At 37.2% G+C, this 20,988-nt stretch overlaps 1 protein-coding gene across 1 annotated transcript; it reads left to right on the forward strand.

The window, feature by feature from the left end:
- Positions 1–14,974: 14,974 nt before the first annotated feature.
- On the forward strand, positions 14,975–20,546 carry SCG2 (secretogranin II). The gene is made up of 2 exons (XM_032637545.1): positions 14,975–15,072; positions 18,260–20,546. Exon 2 carries the CDS (start codon positions 18,274–18,276, stop codon positions 20,122–20,124), a length of 1,851 nt encoding a protein of 616 aa, XP_032493436.1. The 5' UTR covers positions 14,975–15,072; positions 18,260–18,273; the 3' UTR covers positions 20,125–20,546.
- The last annotated feature ends 442 nt before the right edge of the window (positions 20,547–20,988 follow it).

Below are 20,988 nucleotides of genomic sequence, written 5' to 3' on the forward strand. Positions count from 1 at the left end.
GACTGCTGCTGTCAAAAGACCCCCCAAGCCCTACTTCGGTTGATGGATACTAGCGAGACAAACACAGGCAATTTAGAGATTTCAGAGTTGAGGTCAGGAAATAAAAGCCCAAAAGGGACTCTGAAGCCTCTCATTCCCTCAGAACACTCTAATTGCCTCAGCCACCAAGATGGCCGGGAGCCTTCGGGACAGCAGTCATTTCGGGGTTTGTGGGTGAAGCACCATCCCTGGTTCCTCTGAAACGCAGCTGCTGCGTTGTCTGCCCCATCAGCATCATGCAGTTCTCCCATCAGGAAAAGGCACCGAAGTGTCATGACCTTTCAGCCTCGTTCCTGAGTCTCATTAGGACAGAGCCCGGGGATGAATGTAATGAACGGCTGCGCCTCTATGAAGGCATAATGGGAAAATTGCTTCCACTGTGCCCCTTCGTGCTGGGCTGTGCGGAGATGCTGATGATTAAACCGTGAACCTGGCCTTGGGCTGAGGCGGCGGCAGCCTGGGCCTGAAAAGAAGTGTTCGCTTTCATTCATGTCTGCCTCTCAGCCCCAGCAAAGCATGACTCACGTCTTATTCCCTATAGCCGTGTGTGTTTTGACTTTCGATTCATCTGTCCGAGGCCACGCCGGGCTTGGCTGCCTGTGCCAGCAGTAGTCTCCCAGAAGAAACTCCACCTCCGCCGGCTGGAGAGCGGAACTTCCTGCCAGCATTTACGAAAACACTTGCGTTTCTTCTCTTCGCTCTAATTGAGGCGAGGTAGCAAAATGACTTGCCTTGAAGCAGGGTCCAAAAATCAATTCTAATCGCATTGGTATGAAGGAAATGATTTCTTTGCTTGGTTACCATCTTAAAATTCAGGGATCGGAAGCTCGGTTTCAGTGAATTCCCAGGGATTGGGAGGTGAATAATAATTAGGCAGCCTGACCGCAGAATGCCTCAAACTTTCCAGAGCATTTCTACAACTATTACGTAACTGGATTCTTGCAGCAACTGTCTGAGGCCCTCAGCCTAGGTCATAGTACCCTCATTTGACAAATGAAGAAGCCGGGTCCCAGGGAGGTTGAGTGATTTGCCTGAAGCCACACAGTTAGACAGAAGCCCAGCATTCTATCTCCTGCCATATGTAACTGCTGCCTGTTGAATCTGTTCTGAGTCAAGTTTTACTGTGGAACTGAAATATTTTTAAAATTAAAATCAAATATTTTGGTCACCGAGTATAGCATTCTCAGAGGTGGGAAGTGGAGGAGGGCAATGCAACGATACCACCAAAAGTTCTGGACCCCAAAATGAGGACTAAACCTCACTGAAGGTTAAATTACAGAGTAACACAAAATTTCCCAAAATAATTGTCAATCGAAGAATTGTTCTTGTCTCTAAGCATTATCAGTACTATTATTTTCTTAATATTATATTTTCTATATTTAAGAAAAAAATATAGAAAAATTTGTTCTATAATTTCTTCTTTTGTTAAGCTTAAATATAAGGAGGTATCACTGCTTCAATTTGAAAATTTTATCACCTACATAAATAGGAGGCAACCCAAACCATAAAGTCAATAAAAATATAAAGTTGTTAATAAATGTCTTGTTAGACCCTACAACCTACAGAGAACTCTGAGCCTAAGACCAAAAAGGGAAGATTACCAAGTATTAGAAACGTGGTAAAAACAGACTAGTCCTCAACTGAAATCTTCTTTATATAACCAAGAAATTTGTGCAGCGAATACATTTCAGGCTATGACATTCAGCATTACTTGATGCTATGCCTACACGTGGCATAAAATCACTTCCAATAGTGCTGTGGATATGCTTTCCATACGTTGGGAAACATAGATGCATCTAATTGGCTCCTTTGAGAACAGGAGTCCCAGGAAAAAGAAGGACAAGATCCTCACTGCAAATTCATCTCATCATTCTTCTCTGGGTAAGTCTATGACAGCAAGGTTATAGACATTCAAGTTACAATATGTCCCAAACCAGTTGATTTCAATATTTGTATCAGTCAGGACAGGCTAAGTTATAGATGGTAACAAACAACACTCCCGAAACCAATAAAACAACTTTATTTCTTGCTCACACTGCATGGCCATGAAAGGTCTGGAAGGCAACTCTGAACATTGCTGACTGTCACTCAGGGACCAGGCTATGTCTCAAACTTTGCCTGTTGCTGTGGTGAGGGAAAGTGAACTCTGTCATATGTCCTTTCTGGCTCACAGGCTAGGACTTTCATAGGGTCTCACCCCATCATTAGAGTCCAAGAAGTTTAATTCTAAATATGCTCAGAAGAAGGAAGAATCAGAAATATTTTGTGAAGAGTACTAAGAGCTACAATAATAAAAAAATTAAAGTCGCATATTCACTTGAGCATCTGTATATGGCTCTGGAGCTGCCTGATTAAAAAACACACTATAATATACATATAAATATTTGTATTCCCTTTCATGGGATTCAATGGACCTCAAGTTAAAAATCTATGCTCTAATAAATGAAGTAACTGCAAACATTATTTTTAAAGAACCAAAATAGTAGCGAAGAGGGGTAGAACATTTTCCGAGCAAGGAGAGTGATGTGAATGAAAATGGGTCTGAAGAGATTAAGTATATCTTCTGGTAGAAAGGTTTACACAACTGAAACAGAAAACCTAAGGATGTGAGACTGGAGAGATTTGGGAGAACATTAAGAAAAAAAATCAGTGAGAAACCTTGGACTATGGAAAGTTAACTTATTTGGTATCAGTTGAGCAGGGGAGACTCATAATGGAAAAATGTTGAAAGATAATTTGCTACTGTGTTTTTAAGGATTAAGCCCCATGGTTTGTACTTAGTAGGCAATTAATATAAACTGGCTGTTTGATTTTGTTTTAAATCAAACACACCTGTCATTCAGTCAACAGTATTTCTTGAGTGCTGGCTCAGATTAGAAACAGAAATTATTTTCCTTAAGATGCAAACACCTAAGTTCCTGGAGGAAAAGGACATGTGTGGAAGGAGATTAGTGATAAACCTAATCTCCTGCTGGGGAGAGATTCTTAGAAAAACCAGATATAAGAGGATGTGAAAATGGATGGATGAATAAGAAAGGAGCAACTGGGAAGACTTATCAATGGTTGGGGAAAGGAGAGGGGCAAGGGAGTGGAGAGGGAGAAAGTGCAGGAATGAGCTGAGGAGATAATGATTCCATGGTTGAAACCAAGGGGCAGAGATGATAATTAATCAGGTGATACCATTGAGAAGGAGATAAGAGATCGGAGAGAATTTGGTTGGCTTGATATGTTTATTTGTAGATGTTATTATTTTTAAGGTTGGTTTGGATGGCTTTTGAGTATAGGGTAAGAGAAAAAAGGATCCTTGGCTTCATGTCCTCAAAGAGATTATTGTCAGCTGGGAAGAGAGTAATCTAAGAATTTCCCAAACAAATGTTGCATTTCAACTGTAATAAGTACTAACCAGGAGAGATATGTGGTCCATGAGAGAATATTTTGCTAAGAGGTTCCCAGATGATGCTGATATTCTGATCTGGGACCACACTTTGAGGATCTCTACTCTAACATGTACTTTACATCACTCCACTTATAGTTCAAACAGCTTCAGTGTCAAAGTAGTTAGATGATTTGACTTGTGCACTAAATTCTGGACCAAAAATTCCTAGAAAAATATTGACTGTGATGTGGAATACAGACACAATGGCTGGATTTGGGGGAGAAGGTTTTAGGTTTTAGGAGATTATTTTCAGCTCTGTACCTTATATTATATATGCAAGTGCCCTATCTCTAGAACTGATATATTGATTTTATCAAAACAACACTCTAAAATCTATGCAAAGGCTAAGTGAACTGTAAAAGTCATCTGGTAAGGCAGTGGGAGCCCTGGACACAAAATGCTAAACTTAACTGTAATAATGCTAAACTTTGATCTTAAAGACTCTCCTACATCTTACTGGGCTTCTTATTAAAAGGAAGGGTAGGAGTATGTAGTTGGGTTGTTTCCAAACAGAAAATATCCCTATTAAAACATTTACATGTAAATCCTTAAAGTGTTGATTCACAAAACAATTATGCCAGGAGAACTTGAAAGATTGAGACATTCAGTGTTGTTTTAGGTAAAGTAATTAACTTCTAGTGCACAAACTTCATTCTCCCAAAGCCCACTAAAGGAGCAGATGCTCAAACATGCGTGGTATTAGATTAAGAGAATGGTACTTTCTCTTCCTCCAAGCACCAGCTGGTTCCAGAATCCAAAGGCAATGGAGAAGAAAGCCTAAATTTATTTGGTTTAAGTGGTTCTCACTGAGGGTTTATGAGAAAGATCATACTTTAGTACCTAGAAGACAAATGCAAAAATAATTTCACAGCTGATCCTCATTTCACAAAGAAAAGAGGTGCAGGGTCCAAGGGTTAGAAGGGCCTTAAATGTTATCTAGTCCATATAGGGCCACCAGTAATGTGGTATCTTGATAAGAAGAGCAAAAAAATTACAAAGAATAAACAAATACTAGAATTATAAGTAGCTTACTTTTCTTTATGTATAATTTAAAATTTTAATTCAAATACTAGAAAATGTTTTACAAAATAAGGGAAAGAGTAGAAAAACATAGAGTGCCCCTATAATGAAAGAAAATTTTTCTTAAAAAAATTTTAAACATAATTTGCTAGCAGTACCTGAAGCTCAAACAAATAAAGGCAGTTCATTTGCATAAGGACACTTTGAAAGGATTAAAAAATTCCAAAATGGAGTGTGTGAAGCTTTGACAGTAGAAATAATAAAAGGTTAACTCAATTGAACACAATATGTTTTCGGCCAGCCATTGTCCAAGGCCTCTTAGAAACTAATGATTTTGTCTGGAAAACTAGGTAGTTACAGTATTAAGTATACCAGTTACTGATTTATACGTTCTCTGACAGGCTCTGCTTTTGCAAGAGAAGTGAAAAAACATTTTACTCTTCTTTGATAGTGAGTTTTTTTGCGGTATGCGGGCCTCTCACTGTTGTGACTTCTCCTGTTGTGGAGCACAGGCTCCGGACGCGCAGGCTCAGCGGCTATGGCTCACGGGTCCAGCCGCTGTGCGGCATGTGGGATCTTCCTGGATCGGAGCACGAACCTGTGTCCCCTGCATTGGCAGGCGGACTCTCAACCACTGCGCCACCAGGGAAGCCCTGATAGTGAGTTTTTTAAAAAAATCATCTATGTTAGGAAAGAACATTTATTAGTAAAAAATTGTACTCTAAAAGAAAGGAGTTTAAGTAAATTTTAGAAGCAACGCATCAGGATGGTAAAGAGTCAACAAGGAGTATAACGAAGAAAAATAAAAATAAGGGAAGAGAGGAAAACAGGTGAGGAATGAGCAATGAAAAGTAACCCAGTGCAGACCACCCCTATCCCCTGGCAAGTGCTGGAGGACCTTAGGTCACATATGCTGCAGACATGATCCTCCATGAAAGTCTTGTCTTCCAAGGGAGAGAAAGATGAGGGAGGAGGTTAGAGTCAGAGAAGAGGGGAGAGAAAGAGGAGAAGGCAGATGTATTGGCCTTCTGGATCTTAATAGCTTTCATATAAATTGAAACAAAATGAGAAGTGTAATGGAGTGGAAGAGAGATATTTTCAAACTGAAGGATTACTAAGGCAGAAGACTGCATGTAAAAATGATAGGAACATCAGAATCTGGTCTAAATGAAATATGAAATTGAATAACAAAGGACAAAATGATTAAGATTTAAGAAAATCTGATCATAAAATGAAATTTAGTCCATTCTAATTATTTAGATTTAAGTTGTGAATGATTAGCTTGATCTTAGCACCACGGTGAGGATGCAAGCTAATTTAGTAAAAACCATTATCATAACAGAGGACATAATTACTTTGAAAATGTCCAAGATATAGAGCTTTGCTTCTTGGAGGCAATGATAATTGCCAGTTTAGACCTACCAGAAAATTAAAATTTTGTGAAGAACGTTTAAAAAGATCTTACCTCAAGCTTAGTGATAAAAAGATTTATGTTATCTTTAATATACATACTCTAAAAGATTTCACATCAACATGAAGTTTGCTTTCTCTATGCATATTGCACTTTAACTTCTTCTCCAAATAAATTTCTATTAGAGAAAATAGTTCCCTTTAGAGCTAATAAGTACTGGCAAAAAATTAATGACTTCTAGAGATATGCTAAATATAACTCACTGAAAAATCTGTAAAACACAGGCCACTGAATAGAATTTCCAAATTCAAGAACTACTCTCTTATTTGGAACACATTATAATATGCCCCATAGCATCAAGGAAGTGATCTGATGTCGACTCTTGTTTTCCATTTTTGCTGCCGCAGATAGGAGTCTAAGCCTGTGCCATCTGAGCAGTGACCAGGAGAAACAATTGGGACAACCCCTGAGGAATTTTGTCAAAGTGACTATATTCTAGACTTGGATCTTTAATTATTGGATCCATGCCATGGTCATTTCTGTATTCCTATCACCTAGCAGAGTGCCTAAATCATAGTCTTTATTATGGAAACACCTTTGGAAAGAACTAGGTTCAAATCTTACCTCTATCAATTATGAGTGAGGAAACAGTAGCCAATTTAGTTATTTCTGAGTTTCAGTTTCTTCAACTGCAGAATGGAGACAAAAATAACTGTATATTAGAGTTGACATGAGGGCTAAATTAGGTTGCTGAAGCTCCAAGTACAGTGCCTGGAATGTAATGGAACTCAGTAAATTATAGGTGTTTATCATAGTCTATAGTAGGCAAGAATTCAGTTACTCACATATGGCTCGTAGTTCTCCAACTCCTTTAGCTGATGGAGCCAGTGCATCCCAGTGGCTGCCTCCTGACATCTCACTTCTACTTGGAGCTTTTGAATGAGGTTTTATATGGATTTTGGGTGATTAAAGACATTCTCAGGAAAGAGGTTGACTATGGGACCTTGGAAGAACTATAGCTTCTAGTCCTTGCCAGAAAGCTTAGTTCCACATATATGCACTAGCCTGATCAAGAGTGACTTCCTTACAGAACAAAGATGGCAGAGTAGAAGGACGTGCTCTCACACCCTCTTGCAAGAACACCAGAATCACAACTAACTGCCGAACAATCATTGACAGGAAGACACTGGAACTCACCAAAAAAGATACCCCACATCCAAAGACAAAGAAGCCTCAATGAGATGGTAAGAGGGGTGCAATCACAATAAAATCAAATCGCATAACTGCTGGGTGGGTGACTCACAAACTGGAGAACATTTATACCACAGAAGTCCACACATTGGAGTGAAGGTTCTGAGCCAAACATCAGGCTTCTGAATCTGGGGGTCTGACAAAAGGAGGAGGAATTCCTAGAGAATCAGACTTTGAAGCCTAGTGGGATTTCAATGCAGGACTCTGACAGGACTGGAGGAAACATAGACTCCACTCTTGGAGGGCACACACAAAGCAGTGTGCACATTGGGACCAAGGGGAAGGAGCAGTGACCCCCTAGGAGACTGAACCAGACCTGCCTTCTAGTGTTGGAGGGTCTCCTGCAGAGGTGGGGGATGGCTGTGTCTCACCATGAGGACAAGGACACTGGCAGCAGAAGTTCTGGGAAATACTCCTTGGCATAAGCCCTCCCAGAGTCTGCCATTTGCCCCACCAAAGAGCCCCGGTAGACTCCAGTGTTTGGTTGCCTCAAGCCAAACAACTAACAGGGAGAGAACCCAGCCCCACCCATCAGCAGTCAAGCAAATTAAAGTTTTACTGAGCTCTGCCCACTAGAGCCAGCTCTATCCACCACCAGTCCCTCCATCAGGAAACTTGCAAAGCCATCTTAGATAGCCTCATCCACCAGAGAGCAGACAACAGCAAGAAGAACTACAATCCTGCAGCCAGTGGAACAAAAAGCACATTCACAGAAAGGTAGACAAGATGAAAAGGCAGAGGGCTATGTACCAGATGAAGGAACAAGACAAAACTCAAGAAAAACAACTAAATGAAGTGGAGATAGGCATCCTTCCAGAAAAAGAATTCAGAATAATGATAGTGAAGATGATCCAGGACCTCAGAAAAAGAATGGAGGCAAAGATTGAGAAGATGCAAGAAATGTTTAACAAAGACCCAGAAGAATTAAAGAACAAATAAACAGAGATGAACAATACAATAAGTGAAATGAAAACTACACTAGAAGGAATCAATAGCAGAATAACTGAGGCAGAAGAACGGATAAGTGACCTGGAAGACAGAAGGGTGGAATTCACTGTTGCGGAACAGAATAAAGGAAAAAGAATTGAAAGAAATAAAGACAGCCTAAGAGACCTCTGGGACAACATTAAACAGAACAACATTTGCATTGTAGGGGTCCCAGAAGGAGAAGAGGGAGAGAAAGGACGAGAGAAAATATTTGAAGAGGTTATACTCGAAAATTTCCCTAGCATGGGAAAAGAAATAGCCATCCAAGTCCAGGAAGTGCAGAGAGTCCCATACAGGAAAAACCCAAGGAGAAATGTGCCAAGATATGTAATATTCAAATTGGCAAAAAATTAAGACAAAGGAAAATTATTGAGGGCAGCATGGGAAAAACGACAAGTAACATACAAGGGAACTCCCATAAGGTTAACAGCTGATTTCTCAACAGAAACTCTACAAGCCAGAAGAGAGTGGCATGATATACTTAAAGTGATGAAAGGGAAGAATGTACAACCAAGATTACTCTACCCAGCAAGGATCTCATTCAGATTCAATGGAGAAATCAAAAGCTTTACAGACAAGTAAAAGCTAAGAGAATTCAGCACCAACAAATTAGCTCTATAACAAATGCTAAAGGAACTTCTCTAAGTGGGAAACAGAGACAAGAAAAGGACCTACAAAAACACACCCAAAACAATTCAGAAAATGGTCATAGGAACATACATATCGATAATTACCTTAAGCGTGAATGGATTAAATGTTCCAACCAAAAGACACAGGCTTGCTGAATGGATACAAAAACAAGACCCATCTATACGCTGTTTCCAAGAGACTCACTTCTGCCCTAGGAACACATACAGGCTGAAAGTGAGGAGATGGAAAAAGATATTCCATGCAAATGGAAATCAAAAGAAAGCTAGAGTAGCAATACTCGTATCAGATAAAATAGACTTTAAAATAAAGAATGTTACAAGAAACAAGGAAGGACACTATGGAATGATCAAGGGATCAATCCAAGAAGAAGATAAAACAATTACAAATATATATGTACCCTCCATAGGAGCACCTCAATACATAAGGCAACTGCAAACAGCTAAAAAAGAGGAAATCGACAGTAACACAATAATAGTAGGGGACTTTAAAACCTCACTTACACCAATGGACAGATCATCCAAAATGAAAATAAATAAGGAAAGAGAAGCTTTAAATGACATAATAGACCAGATAGATTTAATGGATATTTATAGGACTTTCCAACCAAAAACAGCCTATTACACTTTCTTCTCAAGTGCACATGGAACATTCTCCAGGATAGGTCATACCCTGGGTCACAAATCAAGCCTCAGTAAATTTAAGAAAATTGAAATCCTATCAAGCATTTTTTCTGACCACAACGTTATGAGATTAGAAATGAATTACAGGGGATAAAATGTAAAAAACCACAAACACATGGAGGCTAAAAAATACGTTACTATATAACCAAGAGATCACTGAAGAAATCAAAGAGGAAATCAAAAAATACCTAGAGACAAATGACAATGAAAACACGTCAATCCAAAGCCTATGGCATGCGGCAAAAGCAGTTCTAAGCGGGAAGTTTATAGCTATACAAGCTTATCTCAAGAAAAAAGAAAAATTTCAAACAATCTAACGTTACACCTAAAGCAATTAGAGAAAGAACAAACAAAACCCAAAGTTAGCAGAAGGAAAGAAATCATAAAGATCAGAGCGGAAATAAATGAAATAGAAACAAAGAAAACAATAGCAAAGATCAATAAAACTAAAAGCTGGTTCTTTGAGAAGTTAAACAAAATTGATAAACCATTAGCCAGACTCATCAAGAAAAAGAGGGAGAGGACTCATACCAATAAAATTAGAAATGAAAAAGAAGTTACCACACACTCCACAGAAATACAAAGCATTCTAAGAGACTACTACAAGCAACTCTATGTGAATAAAATGGACAACCTGGAAGAAATGGACAAATTCTTAGAAAGGTATAACCTTCCAAGACTGAACCAGGAAGAAATAGAAAATATGAACAGAACAATCACAAGTAATGAAATTGAAACTGTGATTAAAAATCTTCCCACAAACAAAAGTCCAGGACCAGATGGCTTCACAGGTGAATTCTATCAAACATTTAGAGAAAAGCTAACACCCATCCTTCACAAACTCTTTCAAAAAATTGCAGAGGAAGGAACATTCCCAAACTCATTCTATGAGGCCACCATCACCCTGATATCAAAACCAGACAAAGATACTACAAAAAAAGAAAATTACAGACCAATATCACTGATGACTATAGATGCAAAAATCCTCAACAGAATACTAGCAAAAAGAATCCAACAACACATTAAAAGGATCACACACCATGATCAAGTGTGATTTATTCCAGGGATGCAGGGATTCTTCAATATGCTGAAATCAATCAATGTGATACACCATATTAACAAATTGAAGAATAAAAACCATGTGATCATCTCAAGAGATGCAGAAAAAGCTTTTGACAAAATTCAACACCCATTTATCATAAAATCTCTCCAGAGAGTAGGCATAGAGGGAACATACCTCAACATAATAAAGGCCATATATGACAAACCCACAGCAAACATCATTCTCAATGGTGAAAAACTGAAAGCATTTCCTCTAAGATCAGGAACGAGATAAGGATGTACACTCTCACCACTATTTTTCAACATAGTTTTGGAAGTCCTAGCCATGGCAATCAGAGAGGAAAAAGAAATAAAAGGAATACAAATTGGAAAAGAAGTAAAACTGTCACTGTTGGCAGATGACATGGTACTATACATATATAATCCTAAAGATGCCATCAGAAAAGTACTATAACTAATCAATGAATTTGGTAAAATGGCAGGATACAAAATTAATGCACAGAAATCTCTGGCATTCATAAATACTAATGATGAATAATCTGAAAGAGAAATTAAGGAAACACTCCCATTTACCATTGCAACAAAAAGAATAATACCTAGAAATAAATTTACCTAGAGAGACAAAAGACCTGTATGCAGAAAACTATAAGACACTGATGAAAGAAATTAAAGATGATACCAACCAATGGAGAGATATACCATGTTCTTGGATTGGAAGAATCAATATTGTGAAAATGACTATACCACCCAAAGCAATCTACAGATTTAATGCAATCCCTATCAAATTACTAATGGAATTTTTTACAGAACCAGAACAAAAAATCTTAAAATTTGTACAGAGACACAAAGGACCCTGAATAGCCAAAGCAGTATTGAGGGAAAAAAGTGGAGCTGGAGGAATCAGACTCCCTGTCTTCAGACTATACTACAAAGCTACATTAATCAAGACAATATGGTTCTGGCACAAAAACAGAAATATAGATCAGTGGAACAAGATAGAAAGCCCAGAGAGAAACCCACGCACCTATGGTCAACTAATCTACAACAAAGGAGGCAAGGATATACAGTGGAGAAAAGACAATCTCTTCAATAAGTGGTGCTGGGAAAACTGGACAGCTACATGTAAAAGAATGAACTTAGAACACTCCCTAAAACCGTACACAAAAATAAATGCAAAATGGATTCGAGACCTAAATGTAAGACTGGACACTATAAAACTCTTAGAGGAAAACATAGGAAGAACACTCTTTGATATAAATCACAGCAAGATCTTTTTTGATCTACCTCCTAGAGTAATAGAAATAAAAACTAAAATAAACACATGTGACCTAATGAAACTTAAAAGCTTTTGCACAGCAAAGGAAATCATAAACAAGACAAAAAGACAACCATCAGAATGGGAGAAAATATTTGCAAATGAATCAACAGATAAAGGATTAATCTCCAAAATATATTAACAGCTCATGCAGCTCAATATTAAAAAAAAAAAAAAAACCAATCCAAAAATGGGCAGAAGACCTAAATAGACATTTCTCCAAAGAAGACAAACAGATGGCCAAGAGACACATGAAAAGCTGCTCAAAATCACTAATTATTAGAGAAATGCAAATCAAAACTACAATGAGGTATCACCTCACACCAGTTAGAATGGGCATCATCAGAAAATCTACAAACAACAAAAATCTACAAACAAACAAATCTACAAACAACCCCTGGAGAGGGTGTGGAGAAATGGGAACTCTCTTGTACTGTTGGTGGCAATGTAAATTGATATAGCTACTATGGAGAACAGTATGGAGGTTCCTTCAAAAACTAAAAATAGAACTACCATATGATCCAGCAATCCCACTACTTGGCATATACCCAGAGAAAACCATAATTCAAAAAGACACATGCACCACAATGTTCATTGTAGCACTATTTACAATAGCCAGGTCTTGGAAGTAACCTAAATGCACATCGACAGATGAATGGATAAAGAAGATATGGTACATATATACAATGATATATTACTCAGCCATAAAAAGGAACGAATCTGGGTCATTTGTGGAGACGTGGATGGATCTAGAGACCATCGTACAGCATGAAGTAAGTCAGAAAGAGAAAACAAATATCGTATATTAACACATATATGTGGAATCTAGAAAAATGGTGCAGATGAACCAGTTTGCAGGGCAGAAATTGAGACACAGAGGTAGAGAAAAAACGTATGGACACCAAGGGGAGAAAGCTGGGTGGTGGGGGTGTGATGAACTCGGCGATTGGGATTGACATGTATATAATGATGTGTATAAACTGGAGAACTAATAAGAACCTGCTGTATAAAAAAATAAAATAAAATTGAAAAATTAAAAAAAAAAACCTACTCTCTTAGCAACTTTCAAGTATACAATATTGTTAATTTTGGTCATTACACTGTGCATTACATCCCCAGAATCTATTCATCTTGTTAAAAAAAAAAAAAAAGAGCGACTTCCTTGAGTGTTGTTGAGACCTCTGCTGAACATACTCAACCCTCTAAGAGTAACCTTGTGGAATTTTCTGAGGCTGTGTTGATACTGGTTGGTTCCACTGGCCACACAGAACTACTGGAAAGCAAGTCAGGTGAAACTCAGAGTGGCTTATCTTTGTCAAGATTTAAAAAAATATTATCATGTGTGTAAACTAACAAAGATGTCTGCAAATGAGCTGATTTCATTGAGGTAGTGCTTGAGAAATGAGATTTGTTAACTCAGGTCTCTTCAACTTGGTGCTTAACCTTGCTCGAAAATCCCATCATGAGGCATAAATAGATTAGACAAATTGGCCACAGGACTCCAGTTTAAGCCTGTATGAGTTCCATGTCAATCCACAAATGATGGTCTACCACTCATTAGGAATCAAATAGATTTACCAGGAGATCAAAGAGAGAGAATGAAGGGCTACTTTTCCCAAGATTATTTTTTTTCCTAAGGTTTTAAACGATCTCTATTTCCTTGAGGAGTTCAAGAGTATTGTGGTTTACCTAGCATCGTTAGATATCATTAAGTAAAACCTGGTAATGAGAAATCTCAGCTCAGGCTTCTTTTCCCAGGACCCCCACCGAATTTCTAGATTGAGCCGTGCTCCCTGCTGTCTGTTCTGGCTGACATCTTTCTTAGTACTTTCCAATTTATAAAAGTCAAAATAATCTGTTTGTCTCTCATCCCCACCAGGCCAAAGGATCCTCAAAAGAAAAAAAGAGCATATATATATGTATATATATACATACAAATATGTATGTCGTCATCTTTATATCTGGCAGTTAGTAGGCATTACAACTTACTGAATGGATAAATCAGTGGCTGATTATTCATTTAACAGAGACAAAAGGGATCTCTTATACAGCAAGATTCTTTTGTATACTTAAATTATATTTCAAAATATACTGTTATTAGGAGAATCATATCTTTAATGAAATGAAGTTAAAAATTTAGACTTATATAAATTATTAAAATATATAATCAGGTTACCTGGTAAAGCACAGGAATGATTATGAACTGCAAGTCTGAAAGGTTGGAGTTGGAAGTATTATATTATTCCCTAAACTGGTCCCATTTATGGAAGGTATTCAATTCATCTGATTCAACTGGAGAAGGAAAATATTCATAGTATAACTTTAGTTACAAATGAATTACAGTTACATATGTGTCACACTTTCCTCAAACAGTGAATGTTTTTTTTTCTTATTGGAAGTATTTTCAACTTCTGAACTTCCCTTTTTGAGATCAAATGTTGTAAAAGATGCCAACAGATTCATATAAAATTATTAATTACTAGACCTGAGACCTTAAAAATACTTCAAAATTATATTGAGGCTCTAAAGCAAAATTCCAACTCATTAGAGCCTTAAAGGTAACTCACATAAAAAAGAGAAAACTTTTTTATTCAAATAAATATGGTTTTAAAAACAATGCTCCTTGTGGTTATGATATAAAATATGATTTCATATTCATAATGTGTCTTCTGTTCCTCTTGGAGCATACTGAGGAATGGTAATGTAATTTCTTTGTGACCACTGAAGGAAAAAAAAAAATAGTCCTTGTCTGTAAAACTTTCTTATAACGATGATTACAACAGCAATAGCAATAGGAAACACTTATCACAAGCTATTAGAACATAGACGAGATTATATTGCAATTAGCCATGTCTACCTGATGGATTTTTCTTTCTAAGGGAAATTGTGCAAAGCATTTTATTTCAAGCCTCAAAGATTTTGATAAAAGAAAAAAAAGGAAACTGCAGTTTTTGCCACAAAAAGACAGGTGGCGTAAGCATGCAACATTTTTTTTTTTTTTTTTTTTTTAAGATATATAAAGTGCTTATTTTGTCTCTGAAGAAGCTCGCCTATGCTCGGGTTTGTGGCTGAGCCGGTGACGTCAGTGTGGCAGTGCGGTGTCAGGCGCGGCGGCTCCCTATAAGCCGAGGAGCTGTCCGGGTGCTGAAACGGTCCGAGCAGCTCACGCAGCGGGCCACGAGGAACGTGCTGTGGACGTTCTCTGCCATATAAAAAAGAGGTAAGACTGCTTTTCCCTTTGATTTACTTGAAAGTTCTAAATTGCGTGTTCTCTCCTTAATTCTTAGCTAAGAAGAAAAAGACCAATTGGCAAGCTTGTGTCTATAGAATAGCTGAACAGCGACCTGCTGCTCATCAGCCAATGTAAGGACACTATGTATGTGTACGTACATATGATTGAATCTGTGATTTACACCACTTGCTGTTAGGCATTTACTAACCATAGTGCTATTTACATAATCATATATAAGAAGCATGAAAAAGTTTAGGATATTTGTGTCAATACACATTATTAATGTAAAGTTAACCAAGCCTGATATTTTGTTTCTTTCCTTAATTTATTGTTTCTTCCCCTAAGAACCAGATACAAGGCCAAGGATATAATTTATATGCTTAATATTCTTAACAGTAGGTTTCCAATGATTCAAAGGCTGTTAAACACGTTAGTGATAGAAGTAACCAATTTTGGAATTAGGTTTTTTTTTCCCTTTGACATTTACCTTGCAAGAGCTCAAAGTTAACTAACTATATAAAATTATTTGCCCAATTGGTATACTCTGAAAAGGCTTACATTATTATTTCCTAGTTTTAGACCTAGGAAGGTAAGATTAGAATGGGCTTCCTTGTTTATTCAGGGTGAAATATTATCTTGGGTTACAGGTTGGATATGACCATGGATTACAGAGAGATCATAATTTGGAATGTATGAGGAAACCATTGATAACTGTAAAAACTATTATTATTATGCTTTGGTTGAAAGAGGTTGTGCAATATTTTGCTAAATATTTTGAATGGGACAAATGTTTCTTTTTTCTGCATCCTAACTAGTTGAATTGCTCAAATTTGATATATCCAACTGCATTTAATGCTCTAGTCTAATTTCAATAGAAAAGACAGTTTAACTTACAAGGCTTTAGTTCAAACTCTATAAAATATTAGAGCTGTTGAAACCACCGTCACTACTTAGATGAGCTGCTACCTGGGAAAGAAATCCCTTGGGTCTTACTCAAAGGCAATAACTATGTCATCCAAACTGAATCTGAATAAATGACCAAACAGTAGCTCTTGTTAGGCTGTGGTTTAAATAGCTGCATTGGGTATTTTGCCCCAACTCCACAGCGAAGCCCACCTACAAGATAGTGATTTTAAAGACCAGCACATAACCCATCTGTTAAATATACTTCAGGTTAATGGTCTCAAAGAAAATAAGTTCACTAAGATTCTTAAAACTACTAGTCCAAATGCCAATGTTGAAAATTGATTTCCAAATCTAAATTAATCCTGAAATAGTATAAAGAAGAATGCATAATGTACTTTTACTCAAACCTAAGAATTTATGAATACAATTTCCTTTAGTAAACATTGATTCATAGCAAATATTTTAGAAATTTTCTCTGACATGCCTTTAAAGATTTTCCTTTCAGTAAATTAAGTAGTCAAGTTAATGGGGATCTTTGAAATAAATGTATATATTTACTAACTAATTTTAATAATCATTTTAATGAATAAATATGTGCTAAAGAAATTTCTATAATTACAACTTTTTTTTAGGTTCTAAAAACTGAGAACATTATTTAAATACCAATATAATCCAGTGAACAATGATATTTTCTACAATTGATGTCTAAGCTAGTAGATAATTGTACCTACATAACTTAGCTTATATATCACAAAACCATAATTCAGGTAAAATATCATGAACAAACATAAAATTCTTTTACATTTACTTTATTTGTAACAAAAATTGCAACCTAAACCTATTAAAATAGGTTTAAATGCTATCAATGCCAAAAGTAATACATGTAAAAACTAATCCTTTTGCTAATTCATACGTGAGACTATCAGGGCTTGGAGGAAAAAAATGAATGAAAAATTTTAAGTAGGAAGAATTCAACACATTGTCTGTATTTATCTAAATTGGGAGTTTCATAGTGGTTATTTTAAGATTTTCTAACAGTATGAGTCATTTAAGATTTCATAGGTCCACACCCAAATAGACACAGACATAAGTCAAGCTGAATCGGAACACTCAGAAGTTCAGAAATAGACTGGTTAAGAAAGCTTATGTTCTCTCTGTAGCATCTGTTATTATTTACTATACACTCTTGAGGGCTGAGGAAAAATATAACCATGATTGCATTTTACAAGACAGTCACAATAAAATTATTAGAAGAAATATGGAGTGCAGATATTTTTAAACAGTTTATATTTTAGTACATTTACACTGAAATAAACTTCACTGGATATCATGGATTTATTACTTTTTGTAACTCTGGCTATTGTGCTTGTGTGTCCTGACAATACTCTGTGTGTTATTACATGTCAATCAAGATGAGTAATTATAAAATACCAGACTTCTAAATTAAATATTTTGGAATTCAATGGGTAAATAAATACTGCTTTGGGGATATTTAAAGAAAAACTTCATTAGGTTTACCTACTAGCTGGAACTTGAGATGACCCATATTCTGGAGGTCATTAAGGTATAGACCTTCCAAAATTAATAGTATGATTCAGTGGCAGAGTGAGAACAAGTTATTTCTGAAAATGTATGTGAATGGGACTCATCCACAAGATAATTCAGTATGATTAACATTAACATGGTGTATCACTTCATCATATATAGTAATGTCACTGCTGCTTTCTGTGTTTCTACAACAAATTAGATGGACAATTCAGGAACTAAATCACATGCTTTTTGATAAGGAGATAACTCTGTGTGTGTGTGTGTGTGTGTGTGTGTGTGTGTGTACATGCATGTTTTAAGTTAAGCCAGCTAATTTTTTTGCCAGTGATTTCAGAAGGAATGCTATACAAGATAACTAAGACTCATCTTGGAAAGTCTTTATTTAACAGAAACAATGCATACTACAAAACAAACAACATGTTTTATAAATTAAAAAATAAAATTTGAGAAACTTCCTATCAGTGATTTTGCTATTATTTAAACCAAGAGAATGCCATACAAATTTGATGCAAATGGCTAACAATTTTGCTAAAGATTCCTGTGGTTAGCTTGCGAGGATTGTGTAGGAAATATTTATAGATTTTAAAAAGAGTCATCCTAAATTAATGTGGAATAATGTCTACTATGGTTTCTTTTTCCCCTCAATGGTCAATAACCTCTTTTGCTATAGCGTCTATTAGTCTGTTTCATTTGTGTTAACTCCTGTTTTCTGTGCTTTAAGGAAATCTTTCAAACATGGCAGAAGCTAAGACTCACTGGCTTGGAGCAGCCCTGTCTCTCATCTCTTTAATTTTCCTCCTCTCTGAGGCTGAAGCAGCTTCATTTCAGAGAAACAAGCTGCTTCAGAAGGAACCAGATATCAAATTGGAAAATGTCCAAAGGTTTCCCAGTCCTGAAATGATCAGGGCTTTGGAGTACATAGAAAAGCTCCGACAACAAGCTCACAAAGAAGAAAGCAGCCTAGACTACAATCCCTACCAAGGTGTCTCTGTTCCCCTTCAACAAAAAGAAAATGGTGACTTGCCAGAAAGTTCAAGGGATTCCCTGAGTGAAGATGAGTGGATGAAGATAATACTTGAAGCTTTGAAACAGGCTGAAAATGAGCCCCAGTCTGCACCAAAAGAAAACAAGCCCTATACCTTGAATTCAGAAAAGAACTTTCCAATGGACATGCCTGATGATTATGAGACTCAACAGTGGCCGGAGAGAAAGCTCAAGCACATGAGATTCCCTCCTACATATGAAGAGAATTCCAGGGACAACCCCTTTAAACGCACAAATGAAATAGTAGAGGAACAATATACTCCTCAAAGCCTTGCTACGTTGGAATCTGTCTTCCAAGAGCTGGGGAAACTGACGGGACCAAACAACCAAAAGCGTGAGAGGGTTGATGAGGAGCAAAAACTTTACACAGATGATGAAGATGATATCTACAAGGCTAATAACATTGCCTATGAAGACGTGGTTGGGGGAGAAGATTGGAACCCAGTAGAGGAAAAAATAGAGAGTCAAACCCAGGAAGAGGTAAGAGACAGCAAAGAGAATATAGAAAAAAATGAACAAATCAATGATGAAATGAAGCGTTCAGGGCAGCTGGGCCTCCAGGATGAAGATTTCCAGAAAGAGAATAAAGACCAACTCTCAGATGATGTCTCCAAAGTAATTGCCTATCTGAAAAGGTTAGTGAATGTTGCGGGAAGTGGGAGGTCACAGAATGGGGAAAACGGGGAAAGAGCAACCAGGCTTTTTGAGAAAGCACTTGATTCTCAATCTATTTATCAGCTGATTGAAATCTCAAGGAATTTACAAATACCCCCTGAAGACTTAATTGACATGCTCAAAACTGGAGAGAAGCCAAATGTATCAGTGGAACCAGAGCAGGAGCTTGAAATTCCCCTTGACCCTGAAGACATCTCAGAGGTCGACTTAGACCATCCAGATCTGTTCCAAAATAAGATGCTCTCCAAGAATGGCTACCCCAAAACACCTGGTCGTGCTGTGGCAGAGGCTCTACCAGATGGGCTCAGTGTTGAGGACATTTTAAACCTTTTAGGGATGGAAAATGCAGCAAATCAAAAGCCTCCATATTTTCCTAATCAGTATAACCGAGAGAAGGTTCTGTCAAGACTCCCCTATGGTCCTGGAAGGTCTAAAGCAAACCAACTTCCCAAAGCTGTCTGGATGCCAGATGTTGAAAACAGACAAATGGCATATGAAAAGCTGAACGACAAGGATCAAGAATTAGGAGAGTACTTGGCCAAGATGCTAGTTAAATATCCTGAGATCATGAATTCAAACCAAGTGAAGCGAGTTCCTAGTCAAGGCTCATCTGAAGATGATCTACAGGAAGAGAACCAAATCGAGCAGGCCCTCAAAGAGCGTTTGAATCAACACAGCTCACAGGAGACCGACAAACTGGCCTTGGTAAGCAAAAGGCTCCCTGTGGGGTCCCCGAAGAGTGACGATACCCCCAACAGACAGTACTTGGATGAAGATCTGCTAATGAAAGTGCTGGAATACCTCAACCAAGAAAAGGCAGAAAAGGGAAGGGAGCATATTGCTAAGAGAGCAATGGAAAATATGTAAGCAGCTTTCATTAATTACCCTACTTTCACCCCTCCCACCCCAAGCAAACACCAACATTTCTCTTTAGTGTGTTGACTTCTATCTTGTTCACACTGTTATACCTTTAAATGATGTACAGGCAGGTGATTCCATTTCACTGGGGTGTCTACTTCACTAGCTCTGAGCTGTTCTCTTGTGTATGGATATGTGTAAATGTTATGACTTCTGAGTAAAAATACTAATCATATCCCTTATTCAAGAAAGATATCTATGATAGTGTTTAATAGTGTATCTAATGGCTGTGGCATTGTTGATGCTCACATATGACAAAGAGTGTCCTATAATTCTCTTGAAAGTTTTTAATACTTATTGAATTATTTTGTTACTGTCTGTAGTGTTTTGTGGAGTATTGGAGCAAAAAAAAATAAAGCATTATAAATATATAGTTTTATTTATAAGGCCTTTTCTATTGTGTGTTTTGTTGTTGATTAATAAATGTTATTTCTGGACAACTGTGGGTTATTCATTCTGGAAAACCAGAGACGGTGACTATGGAGCAAGCAGCATGGAGCTAAAAGAGAAAATCATCACCTTCCACAGTCTATCCAGGTAAGAAATAAGGAATTTAAACATATGGCCATACTACACATTTGTAGAATGCAACATCCTCTAGCAGCCCACTACCTAATGCTTGCCTGTAGTTTTTCTCATATTTATGATTATGGAATAAGACTTTTAGTATCATATTTATACCTTTTACCCTTGATTTATATAAATGCAAACATTTAAGTCTTCCATAACCAGCACTGAAAAAGAAGAGATATGTACGGGGCAGTCAGAAACAGTTATAGCAATCTACTATATTGGAAGCAATCTACCTATTCT

This window comes from Phocoena sinus, chromosome 7 (genome assembly GCF_008692025.1).
Source record: "Phocoena sinus isolate mPhoSin1 chromosome 7, mPhoSin1.pri, whole genome shotgun sequence".
NCBI classification, from domain to species: Eukaryota; Metazoa; Chordata; class Mammalia; order Artiodactyla; family Phocoenidae; genus Phocoena; species Phocoena sinus.